General features: G+C 36.8%; 2 protein-coding genes across 2 annotated transcripts; both read left to right on the top strand.

The window, feature by feature from the left end:
* The first annotated feature begins 10,860 nt into the window (after window positions 1-10,860).
* Window positions 10,861-17,921, top strand: LOC114182391 (rhomboid protein-like protein). Its single transcript, XM_028069264.2, has 8 exons — window positions 10,861-11,064; window positions 11,165-11,289; window positions 16,121-16,181; window positions 16,267-16,433; window positions 16,762-16,867; window positions 16,955-17,157; window positions 17,266-17,403; window positions 17,666-17,921. Exons 1-8 carry the CDS (start codon window positions 11,041-11,043, stop codon window positions 17,760-17,762), a joined length of 921 nt encoding a protein of 306 aa, XP_027925065.1. The 5' UTR covers window positions 10,861-11,040; the 3' UTR covers window positions 17,763-17,921.
* A 3,286-nt stretch (window positions 17,922-21,207) lies between these two features.
* On the top strand, window positions 21,208-22,819 carry LOC114182414 (ribonuclease 1-like). Its single transcript, XM_028069284.2, has 3 exons — window positions 21,208-21,519; window positions 21,931-22,126; window positions 22,395-22,819. Exons 1-3 carry the CDS (start codon window positions 21,274-21,276, stop codon window positions 22,640-22,642), a joined length of 690 nt encoding a protein of 229 aa, XP_027925085.1. The 5' UTR covers window positions 21,208-21,273; the 3' UTR covers window positions 22,643-22,819.
* The last annotated feature ends 675 nt before the right edge of the window (window positions 22,820-23,494 follow it).

Below are 23,494 nucleotides of genomic sequence, written 5' to 3'. Positions count from 1 at the left end.
GGGATGTTGCGGACTATGTTCGTATTTGGGAACTCCACCTGCCGTTACGGTGTGATCCGTAGCATGGTTTTTGCACGTGCTCTATTGGTTGTGGCTGATAGGTGTGGCAGCAAGGCGCTTTGAGATACTTAATAGGAGATGTAGAAGACTGCTAACATGGTTGTGGCCATGTGAAAGGACTGGAACGAGGTTCCCTGATATACTTTACTATACATGGTGGTGGCCATGTGGTGGGAAGGTAACGAGTCTTCCACGAGGTGTATCGATGTACATGGTACTGGCCATGTGATGGGAATGAAGCAAGCATTGGGGGTAATGAAAGGATATTACATATGGTTGTGGCTATGCAGTATAAAGGAAGAGTTGTACTATTGACATAATGTTTTATCTATTATACATGTGTATATGTGTTTGGTACACTTTTATATGTTTCTTTTGTTAGCTCACCCTATCTGCTTGTGTTTGGCGATGATCGTGTACGCGGTACACGTGAGCAGGTGATGATGCAGGTGGAGCTGGTGAGGCTTAGCTACGGAGAGGGGATGATCATGGGATTTTATTACTATGTTTTCTTGACTTTGGATTTTTAAATAATATGTAAACGTTTGAGAGATTCTGGAACATTATTTCACGTTGTAAGCTATGAGACAATGTTTATTATACGATGTTAAAAGTTTTAAATTTCCCTGTGTTTTGGGAAATGAGGTATTATTAATTATTGTGTAATTAATTCTTTATTTTATTTTATTAAATTCGTAATATCCTGACGGGATGTTACACACTGTGTATGCACCACTAACACCAAACAGATACCAATTCACAATGCAATCATGTTCATTATCTCCGATTCATCAATCAAACCATAAAAACACAATTTAAACACATTTGTGTCCTCAAAACACAGAAGTTGACCATAAATCAAAATATCAGTACCCAAAACCCTCCTCAAATTCTTGTTTCATACCCAAAAGACTTTACACTCCACATTCCATTCCCAAATTCCCAATTACAGTGTACATTATACCAAAAAATCACACCACATAAAAATCCAATTTAAGAACAAAACGCAGACACACAAACCATATGGAAATACACATAATTTCAGCACCCCTAACTTGTAATTCTGCAATGAAATTGGGAAGAAGAAGGTTCCTATTCCCCACACTTTGCTTCAGCCCTTTGCACACCCAAACTCTGCTCTCCCTCTCTCAATTCGTGCTCCTCTCCAAAAGCCAAATCAACAACTCCAGAAACCCTTCTTCTCTCCTAAAATTTGGCTTTTATAGGTGCCTTAATAATGGGTTTAAAAAATGAAACGAAAATGGGCTTAATTATGGTTTTAAATTCCTATTCAATGTTAACTATGGTTTATTCAAATTTTGTGATAACCATTATAATCTTATGACTATAATATCACTCAATAGTCACAATTATATTACCCAAAACAAAACAAGAATAATTCAAACAACACATCAACAGCATACATAGGACTCGAACTCAAGTCCTCTCACACAATTAAATACTCTCAACCACTTGAGCTAGTACTTTTCCACGTCACACAAGTAACATTTAATGCTATAAAGACTCTTTCTACCCGCATTAATTAATTAATTATTTATTTATTTAATTAATTAATTTTCACGGGTCTTACATTTCCCCCACCTTTAAAAGTTTTTGTCCTCGAATTAGGACTTACCAGCAAATAAGTGAGGATAAGACTTCCTCATGAGATCCTCCATCTCCCAAGTCATCTCTTGGGTTGCCTCGTCCTAGAGAACCTTCACAGTCCAAATCTCCTTCCCTCTAAGTTGTTTGACTTGAGAATCTAGAATTCTCACCGGTCCAACTCCCAGAGTCAGATTCTCACGCACTTGGATATCATCCTACTCCAACACATGAGTGGGATCTGCCATGTACTTCCTTAGCTGCGATACATGGAAGACATTGTGCAGGTTTGCTAAGTGAGGTGGCAATGCAATCTCGTACGCCACTAGTCCGATTCGCCTTGTAATCTGATAAGGACCGATGAATCGAGGAGTCAACTTCCTCGACTTAAATGCTCTCCCAATACCTATTGTAGGTGTAACCCTGAGGAACACGTGGTCACCAACCTCAAACTCAAGTTGCCTCCTCCTCTTATCTGCGTGGGATTTCTGCCGACTCTGAGTTGCACGCATCCGATCCTATATTACCCTTTTTTTCTCAATAGTCTGTTGTAAGAATTCTGGCCCAAGTACCCTAGACTCTTCATCCTGCTGCCAACACAAAGGTGTTTGACATCTCCTGCCATACAAGGCCTTGTAAGGTGCCATCCCAATACTTGAATGGTAGTTGTTATTATAAGTGAACTCCATCAGCGGTAGCACATCACTCCATGTCCCGAGGTGATCCAAGACACATGTTCTCAATAAATCCTCCAGAGACTGTATGGTTCTCTTAGACTGACCATCAATCTGAGGATGATATGCCAAGCTCATTCTCAGTTGAGTGCCCAAGGTGTTCTGTAGTGACTGCCAGAATCTCGATGCGAACCTCGGATCTCTATCTGAGATAATACTAGTAGGTACACCATGTAACCTGACTATCTCTTTAACATACAACTATGCTAGTTTATCCAGAGACATCTTCTGATTGATTGGCAGGAAGTAAGCGCACTTTGTCAATCTATCCACTATTACCCAAATAGAATCATGCCCCCTCATTGACCTTGGCAGGTGTGTAACAAAGTCCATGGAAATGCTGTCCCATTTCCACTGAGGAATGTCAAGAGGCTCCAACGTACCACCTGGCCTCTGATGCTCAATCTTCGCTTTTTGGCACAATAAGCAAGATGCTACATAATCTGACACATTAGTTTTCATACCAGTCCACCAGAAAGTCGCCTTCAAGTCCTTGTACATCTTAGTCATACCTGGATGTATGCTAAGACGACTCTTATGCCTTTCATCCAAGAGCATTTTCCTCAAAACTCGACTGCTGGGTACACACACCCTCTCTCTGAAACGCAGGATACCATCTCTGCCCATCTTGAAGTCCTTTCTCTTCTCTGTGCCCAACTCGCTAATAATCTACTACAGTTCCTGATCCTTACCCTGTTCCACCCGAACCTCATCCAGAAACTCATTAGTGATCCTCAACATGTTGCACCGTATATGACCTGCCTCCATATCCAGTCCCAAATTCATATCTCGCAGCTTCTCGATCAGCTCCAACTCCTTAATCATCATGGCCGACACATGAGCTCTCTTCCTGCTCAGGGCGTCTGCTACAACATTAGCCTTACCAGGGTGGTATAACAGCTCAAAGTCGTAATCCTTCAGGTATTCCATCCAGCGCCTCTGCCTCATATTCAGCTCCTTCTGATCAAACAAGTATTTTAAACTCTTGTGATCGTTGAATACCTGAAACTGTGCCCTATACAAATAATACCTCCATGTTTTGAGGCCAAAAACTAATGCAGCTAACTCCAAATCGTGCATCGGATAATTCTTCTCATGCACCTTTAACTGGCGAGACACATAAGCAACATGACATTTCTCCTGCATCAGCACGCATCCCAAGCCTTGATATAAGGTGTTCTTATGGGACCAAGTTGTACTTCACAAGTCTCGCGTACTATCTCGATGGTGGGATGCCAAGTGGGTCTTCTGTCTTCAGGGGGCCACGGTCACGGTGTAGGTGTGCCTGGAAAAGACACTCCGATGCCAAAGTCAGTGCTGAGTGATGTCAGTAGTTACAAAGAATATTTAATGCGTAATCAATGCATGGGATAATGTGCTATATATACCTTTTTTACCTGTGGGTCCTACCTTGGGTGGGCTTTTAGCCCAATATTCCCTTCTTGGCTATTCTTAGATCCAGTGTTGAGGAGGAAATTACCAAGAGATCCCTCAGGGGTAGGTGGTATTCGGCACTCGGTCATGAGAATGTTTATGGATGGTTGATCTCATCTTATTGATCGAAATGGTTACGTCATGGATTTGGATTGTCCTAAGTAGGGATACTCGTAGTGCAGGGTAGGCGGCTTAGGGAATTTGTTGCCATGAAAACCTCTTGTCCGTGATGGGGATGTCTGGAAAAGGATGTGGCTTCAGAGGTTCGCTGGTGGCTGCCTGGGGGAGGAGGGGCATTCTTTAGTACAAGGTATGTAGTCCGTAGTGTGTTTAGTGGTCGCGTACTATGGGAGGGGATGTCTAGCGAGAAGTGTGCGGCCCGGGTGTTTGTTGAGGGTCGCATGTTGAAGAAGAGGTAGCCGACATAGGGTGTGTGGCGGTTGGGTTCACTGAGGTTGCATGCTTAGGGGTGTGGAGGCCGTGTACCTTTGGTACGGTTGGGACATCAGCCTTCCAGTCTTGAGGAGGGAAATGACGCGTAGACTTTAGAGGCCGAGGTCGTGTACTTTGGGTACGGTTGGGACATAAGGCATCACAATACACCTCAAATATCTTGGTTGTGTCAAGAATAGCTAGTATCGGTGCAGTGGTCAATCTCCTCTTCATGTCCTCAAAACAGACTTCACACTCGTTTGTCCAAGAGAAAGGCTAGTCCTTTCTAGTGAGTTGAGTCAAGGGACTCACCATCTTGGAGAACCCTTCCACAAATCGCCTGTAATAACCCGCCAGACCCAAGAAGCTTCTCACCTCAGTAACTGTCTGTGGTCTCTCCCACTTCACCACTTTTCAATCTTCACTAGGTCCACTGCTATTCCCTGGGCTGAAATTACATGGCCCAAGAACTGTACCTCATCCAGCCAAAACTCACACTTTGACAGCTTCCCAAACAGTTTATGTTCTCTGAGAATTCCCAGCACCACTCTTAGATGCTCTGCGTGTTCATTCTAACTCTCAGAATATATCAGTATGTCATCAATAAACACGACAACAAACTGATCCAGGTACGGTCGGAATATCTTGTTCGTGTAGTCCATGAAAATAGCAAGAGCATTTGTCACCCCGAACGACATCACTACATACTCATAATGCTCGTAGCGTGACTTGAAAGCCGTCTTATGCAAATCCTCCAGTTTGACTAAGATCTGATGATATCCAGACCTCAAGTCAATCTTAGAGAACACTACGGCTCCCCTCAGTTGATCTAGCAAATCGTCTATCCTCGGTAGTGGATACTTATTCTTTATAGTCAGCTTATTCAACTGACGGTAATCAACACACAACCTCGAACTGCCATCCTTTTTCTTTACCAAGAGTACAGGTGCTCCCTAAGGTGATGTGCTCGGTCGAATGAACTTCTTCTCAAGCAAGTCTTCTATTTGCTTCTTCAACTCAGCCAACTCTGCTGGTGCCATCATATAGGGTGCCATGGATACTAGGCCAGCTCCAAGGATAAGATCAATGATGAAATCTACATCCCTACTCGGTGGCAATTCTGGTATTTCATCTGGAAACACATTTGTATACTCCTCCACTATTGGTATCATACCTCTTTGCGGTGCTATTCTTCTCTGTATGAGCTACTATCATAAAATAGGTGGCTCTAGCTTCCACTTCATTTATCGCTCTCTGAGCTGAGATTAACTCCAACCCTTCATGTTTTGGGAACACCAAACTGCGCCATCCACAATCAATTATAATCTGATTATTAGACAACCAGTCCATCCCCAAGATCACATCCAATCCCTCCAAAGGCAAGCACACCAAGTTCACCTTGAATTTGCGACGTGCCACCTCCATTGAACACCCAATGCAGACTAAACTGATAGCTACCTGACCCGAGGTGGGAGTTGAAACAAGCAACTCACACCCCAAATCACGTTTCACCAAATTCAATCTGCCCACACACGCATTAGAAATGAAAGAATGTGTTGCTCCAGAATCGAACAACACTAATACTAACTGACCCAACAATAAACACGGCTCGAGGATAAGGTTACCTGATTGAGTAGCCTCTGTGGAGGTTAAGGCAAAGACCCTACCGGCTGCTCTAGCCCTTTCTGTGGGTGATGCTGCTGGTTTCTTCACGCTCAGACTCTTCTTTTCTGGACAATTATTTGCAAAATGTCCTAGTTTGTCACATATGAAATACTTGCGACGGTCACCTGACCCTCCTTCTCCACCTGTCAGCTGAGGGCAATTCCTTTGCAGATGGGGTCCGCCACACTGATAACAAGTGGGACCCTGAGATGTCTGTGGTCGGCTGTAAGGCTTTTTTATCTATCTAGCCTCTGCGACATTTTTTTGATGTCTACTCACGGGACTTGGACCCTTCTCAAGATGCTCAGCACTCTTCGCCTGCTCCACCAAAACTGGAAACCTCCTCTCCCGCAATGGTGTCACCACCTTCTTAAGCTCATGTTTGAGTCCTCATTCAAACTTCAAACATCTCCATTCTTCTGTAATATTCTGTGAGTAGTACCTTGCGAGATGTTCAAATTTATTCACGTACTCCTGCACTGTCATATCTCTCTACTACAGCGCGAGGAACTCTGCCTCCCTGTCCTGCCTGGCTGTATCAGGAAAATATTTCTCCAGGAACCGCGTCCTGAAGCTAGTCTTCATCGGGAGAGGCTTTGCTAGTGAACTCCGCTGGCTTGTGGCGTAGGAAGTCCTCCACAGTTGGCACCCTAATTGGTGCAGTCGTCGTTCTAGGCTGTGCTGCTACAGGTGTCTGCATCGCATCCACCATCCGGTGAATAGCCTTCGCGATGTCATCAGCACCACTACTCCTTCTCCTCTTGTTATCAGCCATAGCCTGGATACGTCACATTACAACTGTTAAAACCAATTCACTTAGTTAAACAAAGCCACTCATCTCTTACCAACATGCAAATAAATCACACACACAATCAAACGATAAGCTCACTCCCCAAAAGCCCTATATATTTTTAAAATATTTTCAAAACTCTTGCTCTGATACCAATTGTAATATCCCTAAGGAATATTACTTTTAAGTAAATAAAAATGAATAATAAAAATAAAATATAACACGATAATATCAATATAAGCTCATTTATAATCGCATATTCCCAAAATTCACGGGAAAATAAAACTTTAATTATAACATAATTAATTAAAGTATTTGCAATTAATTATTACAAAAATCCATCAATGTTCAACATGATTAAAAGTACATCAAAAGCCCAAAAATATGTAAATTCTTTCAAAATCCCCAAGTAGCCCTACACTCCGCCTTTAAGCATCTCCTGGCTCACCTGTCAAATCATCTGCTCCCGGATAACAAATTATCCAATCATCGCCACACGCACAGATAAGGTGAGCTATGCACATATATATAAATACATAAAACATAAAATAAATATGTCAGCCATCCCAAAGAAGCTAACCTCCCTAAAGTATTTCATTATTTTCAAATTACCCATCCCTAATCTCATAGTCCTTTATGAGTCCTATGCATGTACTAGGTCTTGGGACTTTCCTATGCTCCCACGAAACTAACCCATTCACAGTCCAACCCTATGAGCCTATCATTCTCATAGTCCTGCCCTACAGACTCCTTGTCTATAGTAAAACATCCAAGCCTCCCTCGCTCGGACCATGGCACGCACACAATCACCTTACTATGGACTCTTCGCCCAATAGAAGCTGACGGGAACATGACAGTTCCTTGCCCATCGTGCGTCCGACGCATGTAATCACTATATTAAAGACTCCTCGCCACTTAGCAGCCGACGGGAACTACATAGTTCCATGCCCATCATGCGTCCAACTACCAAGCACATCCCAGACCCCTATTGGACTTAGTCCATCAAGCCCAAACCCCACAAATACAAGCATATAATTCTAATACTTTAGAAACTCACAAACAAACAGTCCATACATCACCCACAAACACAAACTGGTAGTACACTCGCTTAAGCTAGAGCTCTTCGCCCAGGCTAGCTCGTTAGCCTCGCTTAAGCCGCCCCACCTCGCCTGAGCGAGTGTTCAACAGTGACTTCACCACCACATCTCGCTTAGACGAGCTCTTCTCGCCTGAGCGAGTCCTACTTGCGCCCAAAAACACCCAGCCCTCGCTTAAACGAGAATTAAACTTAGAATTTGCATCAAACTACTTCGTGAACTTGCTTAGGCGAGAGTATCCATCGCTAAGGACTCAAAACTTCTCGCCTGGGCGAGAAGTCGCGCTCAAAATGGTACAAGCTTCCTCGCGGACTCGCTTAGGCGAGCCACTCTTGCTTGAGCGAGACTACGTTTCGCTCAACTCCAGCCTTGGTCGCTTGAGCGAATTGCGCAATCCTAAACCCTGAATGAACTCCTGCAACTCTCGCCTAGGGGAGAAGGAGTTGCTTGGGCGAAACTTGTAGAGTTTCGCCACTGCGCATGCACCACCAACACCAAACAAATACCAATTCACAATGCAATCATGTTCATTATCTCTGATTCATCAATCAAACCATAAAAACACAATTTAAACACATTTGTGTCCTCAAAACACAGAAGTTGACCATAAATAAAAATATTAGTACCCAAAACCCTCCTCAAATTCTTGTTTCATACCCAAAAGACTTTACACTCCATATTCCATTCCCAAATTCCCAATTACAGTGTACATTATACCAAAAATCACACCACATACAAATCCAATTTGAGAACAAAACGTAGACACACAAACCATATGCCCAAACTCTGCTCTCCCTCTCTCAATTCGTACTCCTCTCCAAAAGCCAAATCAACAACTCCAGAAACCCTTCTTCTCTCTTAAAATTTGGCTTTCATAGGTGCCTTAATAATGGGTTTAAAAAAATGAAACGAAAATGGGCTTAATTATGGTTTTAAATTCCTATTCAATGTTAACTATGGTTTTTTAGCCCCTTCTGCTAGAGTTTCCGCTGCCCTTTCACATTCAAGTTAACCTTAGTTTTAACAAAACTAAAGTCAACTTTATGTCCCTCAAGGTTTGGACCTAGGACCCTTCACCCATAAGGCCAAAGCACAACCACTATGTCAATTCAAATTTTGTGATAACCATTATAATCTTTATGGCTATAATATCACTCAATAACAATTATATTACCCAAAACAAAACAAGAATAATTCAAACAACACACCAACAACATACATAAGACTCGAACCCAAGTCCTCTCACACAATTAAGTACTCTCAACCACTTGAGTTAGTACTTTTTTCACGTCACACAATTAACATTTAATGCCATAAAGGGCCTTTCTACCCGCATTTATTAATTAATTAATTATTTAATTAATTAATTTTCACGGGTCTTACATGTGCAACCATCATTACAAATTATTTCCTATATTGTTTATTGTATTTAATGATGACTTTACTATAGAGATTATGATTGTACTGTATTGTGTTTATATAAATACAACATCTAAGCATTGCAATATTTCTCTCCATTTCATCTTTCTATATTCTATCGTGTTGTGTATTTATACTCATGGAAATCTTGAGTATACTTGTGGTTGTGGTTTTGATTGACAAATTCATTGAATATAAAATGTTGCTTCTTTGAGAAGGGGGGGTGGTTCTCATAGGTTTCAAAGTATTTAAAATTTGTGTTAATTTTTATATTTCGTATTCTTATGAACAATAATTTTGTTTTCTCATTAATAACTTATATTTCAATTCCCATGTAAAACAATGTAAATTAATGAAGACTATATATGTATAACTCTTACTATGAATCTTCATTGATAGGTTTTTTTCATTTGCAAATTCAGGAGCTTAAAAAAAGAAAACAAGTTTTTGTTCATTTTCATTTGTTTATTAATAATCTTTGTGTCCCCATTTAGATAGTAGATGAGTTGTTGAAAAGGCGGGAGAAAACAAAATGGTAAGTTTTATTAATATTATGCATTTGTTTGGTGATTTCTTTTATAGTTTTTATTGTTTATATCACAGTTCAATTGGTGGCTTATGTTTTCATTTGGGTTGGATCATAAGTTTTTATAATTTTTGTGTTTTTGGTTTTGGATATTAAGTTCTTGGTTTCAGCCGGTGTTGGGTTTATATATTTTTCACATATAAGGTTGTAGTCATTGAGAGAATGTGATTTTATGTATATGATATAAGTTTTACACACATTTAATACCATTTTTAAACAAAAAGACCTTAAGACAATGAAGTTGTGTCTTTACTTTTATATAATATTTAACTTTGTGGTTTCTATTTAGGAGACTTTAACTGACACTTGAATTATTTCTAACACTGGTTGGCATTGAAGCACAATGGGAGAGTGGAGGTGGAAAGAAAATACCTATAAAAACATACTCATACTATCACGTTAGTGAAGATCCAATTAATGGGTTAATACGTCATTAGACGTTAAAAAAGGCTGCCATTTTGCCTTTATCTCTTCCTTTTTTTATAGTTTTTATTATATAGGATTATCAATGACCTATCTCACTTTAATTTTGTTTTATCTTGTTTAGCTTACGTTAATTTTTACCTTGATTAATCGTCAATCCGATACCCAATCATATACTACGTGTTCGTTATCCGTCGTGCTAAATATGGGACCAACACGGTGGTGAAGTCTTTTTGCCGACACCCTGTAAGGTCCGATACGGTTCATTGGGTTTTAGAAAATAAAGAATTAAATCAAAGTTTTCATAATGAGGAAAACATAATCAACAAGTGAAATTAAGAAAAAAAAGTAATAAACAATTTTTTTTTTTATTAACATCTTTGTGATTTTCTTAAGTAACGTTTATATCTCGTATATTTTCACAATTTTTTCGTTGTTACAATATTTATAGTGCGTTATAATAATATGATAATAATGTTTTAAAAAAAAAGAAAAAAATTGTATAGAACCTTAGAAAATTAAGGTTTGAAAGTAAATCGAGAAAATAGGATAGAACAGCAAGCAACGAGTCTAATTTACTAAAAAATTAAATTAATAAAATGTTATTTGCATAAGTGTTTGGGCAAAGCGAGTATGCAAGTATCTCAAAGACTAGATCTCTAGACTAGATCAGATCCTCATCTTCCATCCCTTTTTACGCCATCAAAACGACTTGGCTTTTCCGTACCTATCAATTTCCAACAAACTTATCAGATCAGATCGGATCATCTTCCGATTGGGATCACCGCCGAGTCCATGAGCACGCCAGCGATTTCAGGGGTAACTCTCCGCTGTCTCTTCGATCAGATTCTAGAAACTTCTCGATGTTTCGAACCTTCCCCATTTCAATTTCCATTTTTTGATTAATTTTTGGTGGCAGGGCACGGGCTTCTTCACCGGGTTCACTCGGTTATGCAAGGGCCTTGCGGTGGTGCTGGTTTGCGGTCACATTGCGGTTCAGTTTTTCCCTTCAACTGTTACCTACTTCGCTCTTATTCCCGCCAGGTACCGCATATTGTGTAATTATTTCAAATGTGGGTGTGATTTGTTTACTTTGCACAATGTTGGTTTTGGTTGTTGAAATTCTAAATCAGGGTTGTGTGGAGGAGGCAGACACTACTGTGTGATTGTAATGATGGTTGTGTGATCCTACTTAAATTCCAGAATTTTGTTGGAGAGCGTATTTATGTGCACGAACGACAGTTATTAGGAAAATAATATTTAAATGGAAAGTGACATATGGTTAATGGCTTATTTGGATGAACTTCTCTATAATCGCTTCCAGGGGAGAAAGATAAGAAAGAAAATAATGGAATGATCTTCTCTTTAAACTAAATACAAATTAAAAATAAAAGTTTAGAGAAACTAAGTGGAGGAACTTCTACATATAAGCTTATGTATACGCTAAATTTAAATCAGAGGAAACTAATTTAAATTTTTCTTCTTATTTTTATCTCTTAAGAGTACTAATGGAGTACCTGTCCAAACAGGTCCTAAACATCATTCGGGGAACACTAAAAGATGGTTGCATAAAATTGGGTGATCATAACTTAGGCTCAAGTTACAAGTTAATGGCTCATAATGCAAATGGCGTAAGTGTAAGACGACAGATTAAACTGAAAGATTAATAGAAGGCAGTGGCTGCACACTAGCAGCAATTCCACATGAAGAACTTTTAACAATAGCAAAAAAGCAAAACTGATGTTTCAAAGTGTGAGACACTTAAAACTGTATTATTGTCATGATGATTGTGAGATCTTAGCAGAGGTAAACTGTGTTATTATAGTGTTAATTGTGCTCTTAAAAGGAGCACTGGCAGAGGTAATCTGATGTGAACGTAGAGCAGGGTAGTGTTTGCAATCCTTGTTGGTAGTAGTTAGAAAAAGGAGTTATCTGAGTAGTTATTCCAATGTCATATATAATTATCTGTATAGTAGTTACTCAATCAAACAAAGTCCTGTAGTTGCTTGGTCTCTTTGTAATTGTTTTGGCCCAAGTGTATTGGGCTGTGTTGTTATCAGATAAACAAATCTAAAACTAGATGAAACAAGTAAGGACTCAAGGTTGACCCTTGATGTAAACTTATTCAAAGTTTTGCTTTCGTAAGTTTTCACACTAGTAGTTACCCCATCGTACTTGTCTTGTATACCTATATATTAGTTATGCAAATACATTTTTTCCAAATCCTTGCATGGCATTTCCTTTGCCACTTGATTATATGCTTCTCCAAGTCAATAAAAACTATATGTAAGTTTCTTTGTGTCAATACCTTTCTATCAACCCCTCTGAAATATAAATAACTTCTGCTGACTTTTTGTAATAACTTCAAATTGATTTCTATAATCCTGGTCTCCTTTTTATTTATGTTCAATTACCTTATAAGTTGTATTTGCTGGTAGCTTATGCAGTTTTGACTGATCATTCAGAACCTTATTTATGAGAATCTTTTATTCTTGTGGAAAGCCTTAAACCAACCTCTTGAAATCTTCTCAAATGGCCTGCTGTGGGCCAACCCTAATTGATACATCTTGAACCCCAAACCATGTGGATTATATGGAGTCCCTTGCTATTAATTTACACTCAAGATTTTTTACTGGATTTTCGAGTATTGTTTTTGTCAGAATAAATAATCTTTAATAGGATTTATTGTAAGGAGCTATGTGCTTTATGCTGGACCTAATTCCTAGAATTCTAGTTTAGAACTCTCTTCTTTTTTTTTTCTCATTCATTGTATCTAATATATTCCAAGCTACTATAATAAATATGAAATCCTAAGAGAGGGGAAGACATACTATCAAAGTCATTCTAATTCCTCTATATTTTTCCCAAGTTGGTATCAAAGCGAGTCAATCCCGCTCTACTGGTTTAGTCTATCAATGGAATTGTCATTCGGTCACTATCCTTAAAGTTCATTGTCAGAGTTTTGTCATTTGACACCTCGGTTCGAGGTGCCTCGAGAAGCGCTACCCAACCCAGGTGGTTGTGCAACCCAACCCCGATGTCTTGCAACCAGATTCCATCTCATGCGCTATCACACATTGTCTGTAGTCGCTGCCCAAGGCATGTGTGTCTTACATGCCACCTTCCATTGGTCAAAATGTTTTTGGACCACCATTGTTTGGTTTGCTGGAGCTTGCTGAACTTTTTTCCATTCTCTGATCCTCGTTCTAGGACCAATTACTAGGCCTTCTAGGCTTCTCCCTTCTGAAACCCTAGGTTTCTCTCTCCTGAAACCCAACTTGCATTTTGTACTTATCTTTTTCTCAATAACTGTGTCTTGGCCTTTGTCTTGCTCAGCATGTCTTCAAGAGCTTTATCATCTCTTCCTGGGACTCCTTCCATAACTTATGAAAAATTAGATGGAAAAAATTGCCAGTCTTGGTCTGCCTCAGTGGAACTTTGGTTCCTTGGCCAAGGCTTCATTGATCATTTAAAAGAAGATGGGAGTTCGCTGTCATTGGACCAAATTTAACCGTGGAAGAAAATTGATTTTCAGCTTTGTGCCAATATTCTAAGTACTCTCAAGTCTTTCAAAACATGTAATTCCTTTTGGAAAAGGGCTCAAAATATATTTGCAAATGATATCTAACACCTTTACGATTCGACTAATTGATTGACTTGTCTAAAGCGGCCTGACCATGACATGACATTTATTGCTGAAACTCAATTAGCTATTGAGGATTTAAAGATGTTCTTGCAAATTGACTCATTAGAAGAAATAAAAAGGAAGTTGGATAAGTTTTATGTGGTTTTGAGCAATGAATCTAGAATATGATCGGGTTAGAGATCAAATTTTAATTGGTCAAAAGGTCCCTTCTATTGAAAACTTTGATAACATGCCTCTTTCATGTTCCAACCCTCAATAATAAAAAAATTCAGGAGATTATTGAGTCTTCTGCCATGGTTTCTTCTTGTGGAAAAGGAAGTTGTGACATTAGAGGAGGTCGTAGTGGCAGATGTCGTCCTCAATGCATATTTAGGTTCTTGATCAACACAATTAAGATTCACTGAGGTAGACTACCACTGCAAGATACAAGTATTATCCATTTCTGACTAAACAAGTATACATTGGACACAACCACTCCTAATTAAATCTGATTATTCTCTGGACCCAACCTTTGTTGACTAAATCTGAGTATTCTTTGCTTGGATTGCAGTCACTCCTAGCTAAACCTGAGTATTCTTTGAGATGCTGTTGCTATTGGCTAAAATCACAAATATGGTTTGGACACAACCGCTTCTGATAAACATAAGTATTCTTTAGACATTTTGATTAAAAAGGTTGTGATCTCAATTATCATGAGTTTCGCTCTCTATAAGAGATAAACTTCCTAAGACATGTGCAGGATGGTAAACACCCTTTTAGGTTACTCTCGAATACAAATAGTTTTCTTCCTCACAAATTCAAGGCTTTAAGGATTTCTTAAGATTACAAGAACTTTAACTTTCTAGTCGTGATTGTTGTTGTCATCCTCTCTTCTTCAAAGAGGACATTTTTATAAATAGCTAAGAAGAAAAGAGTTGTTGGATATTCCTTGGGAGCCACTGTGAGGTTAGCAAGCCTTTCATCCTCATTGACAATCCTCTAATCATGACGTAGATGCATTAAATGCTCATCATGCATCATTAAATGCACGTGACTTCTTTACTCTTCTTCTTTGATACACGACATGACTTATCCGGCCTAGGTAAGTAGCTTCATTTTCCTTTAGTTTAATATGTGGGTCTTGACACCGCTTACTGACTCTGCAACACTGACATTCTGCCTTTTTATTTAGGCTACTTCTGTGAATTATCTTTAAGTACGTTCTTCTAGAAATCTTGATAATGACAAAATGTTGCGAGATCTCATGAGTGAAACAAATTGACGAACATTCCTTGCACAAAGAATAGGTATTTATGAGTCTTCAATGTGTATCGAAAGTGCTCAAGGCTTATTAGAAAAAGTATCCTTGTTGTCTTCTCAAGCAAAAGCTTATCAGATAAAGAATATAAGCAAACTACTTGCGTCTATTAGGTTAAACAAATAACACTTATGTCTGATGAGGCTTGATGTTCATAAATATTTGTTTCACACTTTGTTGTTTAAGGATAAAATTGAAACCAAGCAAATAGTTGTTGAACTTTGATTTAACACATACACTTCAGCTATCCTTTGTTAGAAGTTTTAATCCACCCCATCCTCTGTGCTTGAACTGGGAAAGTTTCAGAGCCCTTTTCAAGCAAGAATGAATAATGTAGAACCTAGCAATTATCAGTTAAACTGTAAACTCAGAGTGACTAGCATAGCATACTACTTATCATGATATCTAAGATCTTTAAACACAATGAATGTGTAACAATGATCAGATTTAAAACTACTCAACAGTCAACAACAAATACACACATTTTTAACAATTTATAGTGGAAGAGAAATATCTATCTATTCTTAAATGAAACCTTTGTATGAAAATGTCAACACATGTAAATTAGAACTCTAACACTTACAAACAGACAGAGAAGATTTTTCAAACATCTAATAAATGCAGAGTAATAAAAGCTTCTTCCCCTTTTTTGCTATACAAATGCAGATAGAAGGAAACTTTTAAAACTTATAATATCTATCTGCTAACACTATTTCATAGTTTTTAGGAATGGGGTTGATTTTCAGACAAGACACCAAATTCAGGTTTGGTTAGATTATGTTAGTAGTATATATAACTGAATCAATACAAATCTCATTTTGACGATCTGCTTGTTCAGTTCTCCATATAAGTGTAATTATGTAGCTTACCTTTCCATTGATATTTCAAAATTCTTTTTTAGAACTTATTTTCCTGTTCTTTTCATTTTGCAGGACAATCCCATTTGCCTGGAATCTCATTACTTCTGGTTATGTTGAACAATCTATATATGGGGTATGCACATTCTGTTTTCCGAACACTAAGACTTTATTACCTGACTTGGAAATCTTGCTTTTAAGAAAAAATTTCAATTTTATAGGTAGTGATCAGCACATTGGGTCTCCTGTTTATTGGAAAGCTGCTTGAGCCAATATGGGGCTCCAGGGAATTCTTTAAATTCATCTTTGTGGTTAATCTTCTAACTTCAATATGTGTATTCATCACTGCCATTGCCTTATACTACATTACAAGGCTGGAGACTTACCTGTATGTATATAATACAATCCGAGATAATTTTTTTTTTCATCTGCCGTTCCTGATGTTTTTTCTTACTTTTCTTTCAGTCGGTTATATCTCTCTTTCCCACGTCTTGTGGTGCATTGTCTCTCCACTATATAATTAAAAGCTTAATAGAGGCCAATTTGAAGTCTGATTAATTGTGCTCTTGTGGCTTTGACATGTAGAAAACATTGTTTGTTCAGGATATCACAGCTAAAATCAATACTGAATAATAAAATCTTGAACATATATTCGATTTTCTTTTTCCACCATGAGCAAATTGTTTTAATCTTATTGTCCTCTTGGAATGTTCTAGTTACATGCCACTCTCTGGATTTCATGGAGTTATATCTGGTTTCTTGGTTGGGATCAAGCAAATTATACCGGATCAAGAGCTTCCTTTCATCAAGATAAAAACAAAGGTTTGATACACTTATCCACTTGTCACTTATGAACAATAATAGGTTTATGAAAATGTCCTAAATTTGTTGCCTCTTACATCTCTTCAGTGGTTGCCATCTATCACTTTATTGCTTTGCGTTGCTATTAGCTTCTGGACACTAGAGGCTACAACATATCTTCCTACGATTATATCTGGCACATATATTAGCTGGATTTACCTTAGATACTGGCAGAGGAAACCAGAAACAAAACTTAGGGGTGATCCAAATGAGGATTTTGCTTTCTCCACATTTTTCCCCGAATTTTTAAGGTAATCTCGGCTTTTAGTCTGCAGAAAAAAATAAGGATTAATTATTGAATTGGCTTGCTAAAAACGAAGAAACTTTTATTTATCTTTTATGCTTTTACTGTCTTGTAGACCGGTTATAGATCCTATTGCATCAATTTTTCACCGAATGCTCTGTGGAAGATCTAATAGTTCTAATAATGCGCAAGGCTACAATCTGGAAAGTGAGCCTTTACCAGGTTCAGATTCAATTGAAGCATCTAGGAGAAGGTGATTGTTTATTGCTGTTGTTAATTTTGATTGGATCGTTAGTATATATGTCAAGAAGAAATTGCTCCTGTGAAGCATGTCATAAGGAAAAATCAAATAAATAAATAATAGAGGTGCTATTGTCCATATTTTAGCATTATTTTTATTTCCTTGTCTTCATCTTTTAGCATTATTTTCAGTTTTTATAAGCAGTCATTAGAAGCAATCATTGTTCTGCATAAAAATAATTTGGCATGGCAAATGGAACTGTTGATTTTTGCAGAGAAAGAGGTGCTCGAGCACTGGAAGAACGATTGGCTGCTGAGAGATTGGCTGCTGCACGACGTGAGTTGCAAAGAGAAGCTGAGGAAAATGTATAATTCAGCAACATCAGTTATTGATATTTCCAGAGGTCGTACAGTAATTAATTAGAGAATTTTGTTTAGGTCAAGGAAGATTTAATGGGCATTTGTCCTTGGATAATCTTTACAAAACCAAAGGTTTCTCTCTTGTCAGATAAATATAATTTACTTTCTTTCTGCGCTTTCTTTTAGTTTTTTTATATGTTAATTTTGTTTTTTTAGCTTTTACAGTCTAAATTCAGGCATTTAAATAAATTAATATGATATCTATAAGGAGTAAAGTACAGGAGTTTCAAATATCAAGATTATAAAATATATTATATAAAATATTATTTTGTTTATTCTAATATATTTTGTAATATATATATATATATATATTTTTTTTTATTTTTTAATTTTTTCATCTTGATTTTGTAATATAAAATTTTACTATTCTTGTGTTTATAGTTAGGGTTTTATTATAAAGTAATGATATAAGGAAAATATATAATTAGGTCAGAATGCTAATGGTATATACTATAGTGATCTGACATGTTTAATGTCACAATATCAGGTAAATAGAAGTTGGGGATGAAAATTATAAAATTTTATATTAAAACAAATGTAGGATTAAATATATTTTATGTATAAAAATATTAATACTAAATTATGTGAGGTAATTTTTCTATAAACTAGCTGATGATACAAAATCGTTATCAAATATTGAATTATTTAAAAGAAAACTGAAATCATATATTCTTGAAAGTTAGATGACTAAATTCATCTATTTAAAGGTAAAATGACCAAAATCAGTTTTGAAGCTTAAAATATACTTCTTTTCCTTTAATGTAAACCTACCAGTACAAATTAATATTTAACGTCTTAGTTTACTTTTGCAATATTATGTGACATATAACAAAGTGATTCAAAAAATAATTTATAATATTTTATTTAAACCTGACTTTACATCGATTTAGGAAGTTATTGTTAGCTAAAATTAATTGATGTTTTTGATTTTATAAAATAACGAATTATAATTTCTAAATTATCTTAAATCTTTATTAATTCACTTTAACATTTTTAACTAACATGAAAGATATACACTAAAAAATTGTGACTCTTTATTTTGACTAATAACATTCCTAATTAGTGTGAAATTAGATATAATTAACCTTACATCTTTATGCTTTTTTAAGTGTTTTCTTAAATAAATTCGTAATATTTTCAAAATATAATAAATATAATAAATATAATAAATATTATTTTGTAAAAATAATTTAATAGGTAAATGATTCCTATAGTATATTCATTTTATTTTTTTTATCCTTAATATTAAACTTTTAGTATTTTTATTTGCATTGTGTGAGTGTTGTCATTAAGTGATAACTTGTAACGTCCCATTTTAATATATAAATTTATTCAAATAAAATATCGTACATCTTATAATATCAAAGGATACGAGACTTAAAGTATAAAAGATAATATAGTCACCTCAATATACTAGAAGAAAAACGAGGCATTACATGATGTCAGGAACCAAATACAAGAGTATCAACAGACGACCAAAAGCTTGCTCATGAGCAAGAGATTACAATGTAATAATAACTCTTCAATGTGAGCTCGATAACAACCCAACACTAAACCATGTCCCACTAAGTTGCAGCATCCCCGTCGTCACTGCAATCACCAGGATTTCCCACATCTGCTCACATCAATAAATTGATGATCATCGCAAAAGGAGAGAACCACACACGAGACACACAAGCAAACAAAAAGGGTAAGCTAGAGTGAAAAGGTTTTGAATATACAATTGAGCATACAATTTAAAGGTCAAGAATACATAAATCAACCAAGCATGTGATAGCAACAAGTAAGACTCTAAGATTCAAATATCCAGAAACATATAATGAGACACCACCACGAAACCTTACAAAGAAGGTCATGGAATTACGTCCTAAACCAAGAGGCACCACAATGAGCTCCTACCAAAAGGGTCATGGAATTACGTCTTGACCATGAGGCACCATCACGAAACCTTCGTGGAATTACGTTCTAACCATGAGGCACCGCCACGAAACCTTCGTGAAATTACGTCCTGATCATGAGGCACCACCACAAAACCTTCATGGAATTATGTTTTGACCATACCATAACATTGCATCACACACCCCACAAAGAATTATCATGCATACCAATCCCATGCCAATATACTAACTAACCATCCAATCATGTTCCATACAAAAGATCATACTAAACTCATCAAATCCAGTCCATAAACCATCTAATACATGCATAAACACTCCAGTCATGCTTCAACACAATAATTCAATCAAACATGTGACCATCAACCAAGAACAGAGGAGAAAACATCACTTGATCATGTCCTTGCCTAATTCTCGCTTGGGCTGGAAGCCCTCACTCAAGTGAGAGAAGTCTCTCGCTTAGGCGAGCTCCTTCCACCTAGGCGAGAGCTCGAGTAGTGGAACAATGAGGTTTTCGTAGGTTCTCGCTTAGGCGAGACCTCTTCGCCTGAGCGAGAGGTCTTCTCGCTCAAAACGTGAGCTTGTCGCCTAAGCGACAACACAAACTAAAACTTGGGAGGGTTCCAGGTACTCTCGCTTAGGTGAGACCAGCTCGCTTGGGCAAGAATATCGGGTTCCTCCATTGTTTGCAAAGACAGGCCAAGATATCACTAAGAAAATAGTACAAAGCCACAAACAATTCAATCTCATGCAAGTATAAACATCAAGCCAGCATTTTGAATCAGGAAACAGTAGCCAAATATCAACATATTACAAAAATACGAAAACCCTAGCTTTCCTTACCTAGACAAATGTTAGCGGAAAGCACAGGCACTCAACAGAGGGTTACCACAACTCTTGGAACAGAGTTACGAGTTGGAAATGATGGAGTTCTCTAGCTCAACGAGGAACGAGAGTCAAACTCTAGTAGAGCTTTGTTGGAGAATAAGTGGCAGTGAGAAAAGAAACTGTTTTTACAAAGCGTGACAGAATGAGAGGGTTAGAACTGGTTTAGACGTTTTGGGCACCCTATGAATCAACCTTAGGCCCAACAGATTAGGATAAACCCTTAACCATTAAGAAGAAAAATTAAGTGAGTCTTACATAATTGATCATTATCATTATGGACAAAGTTAATTAACTCAAATTGTTTTTCAATAAATTCAATAGAGTTAATCAACTAAATCGACACTTATAAAAATTTGCAGTAAGACGATGGAGTACCCCGTCCAATCATTTATTTTTCCAAGGGAGATTTAGGTCAATTAAATGCTCTTAAGTAGCCATATAATTTCAAATGATAAGTACAAGAACACAATTATTTATAATAAACACCACAATTTCGGCGTAGGTTCCATTAACTTTTGAATTGATAATGTCCCTTTAGTTTTTTCTTTTTTTTTTATCAGCGATATGTCACTTCAGTGGAGAAGGTGAAGATCAAGATTTCTTTATAAGGTTGGTGGAGATTTGGTTAAGTAACCACAACCCTAACCTACTGAAGTTCCCAAAGACAAAAGAGCTTCAACATGATCAAGTTTTTCCTGATTTTCCTATTCTTGGTTCTTAACAATGAAGCCCAAAATTTGAAGACCAACCTATATGACTACTTAGAACTAGCCTTAAGGTGGCCAAACTCTTATTGCGTGACACATGAAGGTGGTTGCAGAGAAACTGTTCCCCAGTTTTTCACCATCAGCCATCTTCGTCCAACCAAAAGGGAGGGTCCAGATATGCAATATTGCCCCACTCCACTTACTCTGCCAAATAGTACGGTTAGTGTCTCTTACATTATCATGGGTTGAGAGTTTCTCTACAAATTTTTGGTGTTTTTTTTTCGGTTGAACAATAAAAATACACTTATGATAGTATTATAATTTTTTTAACGTGTTTTAAAATATCAAAATCAGTGTATTTCTATCGGTGTATTTTTAATGTTCACATATAATCCAAATTTTACATTGGGATCACATTTATAGCATTTGATGTACAAGTTTCCTTCATGGAACTGTCTTTAATTTTGAAGTTACAACTTCTCATATGAATATCTTCTTTTACCTATATCGTAGTTAAAATTGATCTATATAGCGTAATTCAATTTATTGTTTGTAGTTTTTTTTTTTCATTACCAAAAAGATTATCTCAAGTTTGTATAGATATAATATCTCTCTAATTCATATATGCAGATCGAGACAAATAAAAATGACCTACTCGTATTCTGGCCTGATCTGAGCACTGATAATTTTATAGAGAGCAAGTCCCTGTGGAGGGACCAATGGAAAAAGTTTGGATCGTGCTATAATATGATGCCAGACGACTACTTTATGAATGCGCTAAACAATAGAAAAAGAAATGACCTAAAGAGAATCTTGACAAGTGCAGGTATATATGAAAAATGAATAATTAAGAAAAAAAATAAAGCTTAACTTGGTGTGTTCTTTAAGCTTATTTCTTCTTTCATTCTTCTTTCGTTCTTATAGTTTCACATAACTTATAATTCGACATAAATTATAAGTCGAGATTTACACAGTTTAAATACTTTTTTCTATTACAATCCTTCATAACTCACTTTTGACTTCTAAGTAATATGGGGATATTTGGGTGTATTGGAACACAAAATTTAATTAAAATTTATTGTTGAAATTTTCAGGTATTGTTGCAAGTGGAAATTCATATCCAACGCATAGGATATTAGGAAGTTTCAGAAGAGCTCTAGGTGTGAATGTGAACATAGTGTGTGAACCAGATAGAAGTGGAAACTTTTATCTTGCAGAGGTTCATCAGTGTGTTGATGTGTCTGGAACAATTCCTATAGACTGTGACAATAAAGCAAGAGGGTGTGAAGATGATCCCATCTTTCCCTATGCGGGCTTCCAACCGGATCTAAATCTTAATTAATAATGCAATCACAATCCTCTATATATATGGGCATTTTCTGTGATCACCACATAATATAATATGTAAATTAGATCGTATACAGTGTAATAAACTAGGTGAAACAATGTGGTATTCTATTATATTATATACTGAGTAATAAACTAGATAATACTGTGTTATCTTATTCTATGTTTTACATGAATTAAATGATATACAATAATTGTGACAATAAACTAGATCATTTGTTTATTCTAAAGATAAAAAAAATATGTAGTTTTTTTTTTTTTTTTTCCGGATTGATTGTAAAGGATAACTCAATAAACTCAAATGTACTCTGGAAAGGTTATCTGATTCTGACTTTGTTAGGAACTTCAACTTTAAACCACTATGGGCTACACATTCACAACTGGAAAGTCTATAAATGTTGGAACTACTCTCCAACCCACAATGTCATTGTGAACTAGGTGGAGTATATGATCTTGGTGGAGACGATTAAGGAACGAATAGGGTTGAAAGGTCTAATGCATGATTAAAGGTAATGATTGTTAGAGATGTTAAAATGATACGAGTTCAAAAGGTGTAAATTGAACTCCCTTTACGATTTAGAAAATCTTTGAATTTAGAATAAAAACACTTATAAACCAACCCTTCAGTGGATGATTGTTGAGCAGATTGAGCTGAGTGAGAAATGAAAGAAATATTGCACACGACTTTAATGTTGGTTCAGTTTTCAGAGTTACATCCAGTTTCCTGCCAACATTACCCGGCTTCCACTAAAACAAAATGTTTTCAAATATACAGCAAGAAAAACTTCAAGAACTAGGGTTGGGTAAAAGATTCAGATTCTAAAATTCAATCTACAATAGTAAAAAT

Source organism: Vigna unguiculata, chromosome 4 (genome assembly GCF_037176805.1).
Source record: "Vigna unguiculata cultivar grain cowpea cultivar isolate G323 ecotype 2 chromosome 4, ASM3717680v1, whole genome shotgun sequence".
NCBI classification, from domain to species: domain Eukaryota; kingdom Viridiplantae; phylum Streptophyta; class Magnoliopsida; order Fabales; family Fabaceae; genus Vigna; species Vigna unguiculata.
This window is presented reverse-complemented; position numbering and strand designations above follow the sequence as displayed.

Bases quoted from the DNA above. Each gene is read 5' to 3' on its own strand.
- LOC114182391 (XM_028069264.2), top strand. From the start codon at position 11,041: ATGAGCACGCCAGCGATTTCAGGG. The intron at 11,065-11,164 runs GTAACTCTCCGC...TTTTGGTGGCAG, and splicing joins GCACGCCAGCGATTTCAGGG to GGCACGGGCTTCTTCACCGG. The intron at 17,158-17,265 runs GTAATCTCGGCT...ACTGTCTTGTAG, and splicing joins TTTTTCCCCGAATTTTTAAG to ACCGGTTATAGATCCTATTG.
- LOC114182414 (XM_028069284.2), top strand. From the start codon at position 21,274: ATGATCAAGTTTTTCCTGATTTTCCTATTCTTGGTTCTTAACAATGAA. The intron at 21,520-21,930 runs GTTAGTGTCTCT...TCATATATGCAG, and splicing joins TTACTCTGCCAAATAGTACG to ATCGAGACAAATAAAAATGA. The intron at 22,127-22,394 runs GTATATATGAAA...TGAAATTTTCAG, and splicing joins GAGAATCTTGACAAGTGCAG to GTATTGTTGCAAGTGGAAAT.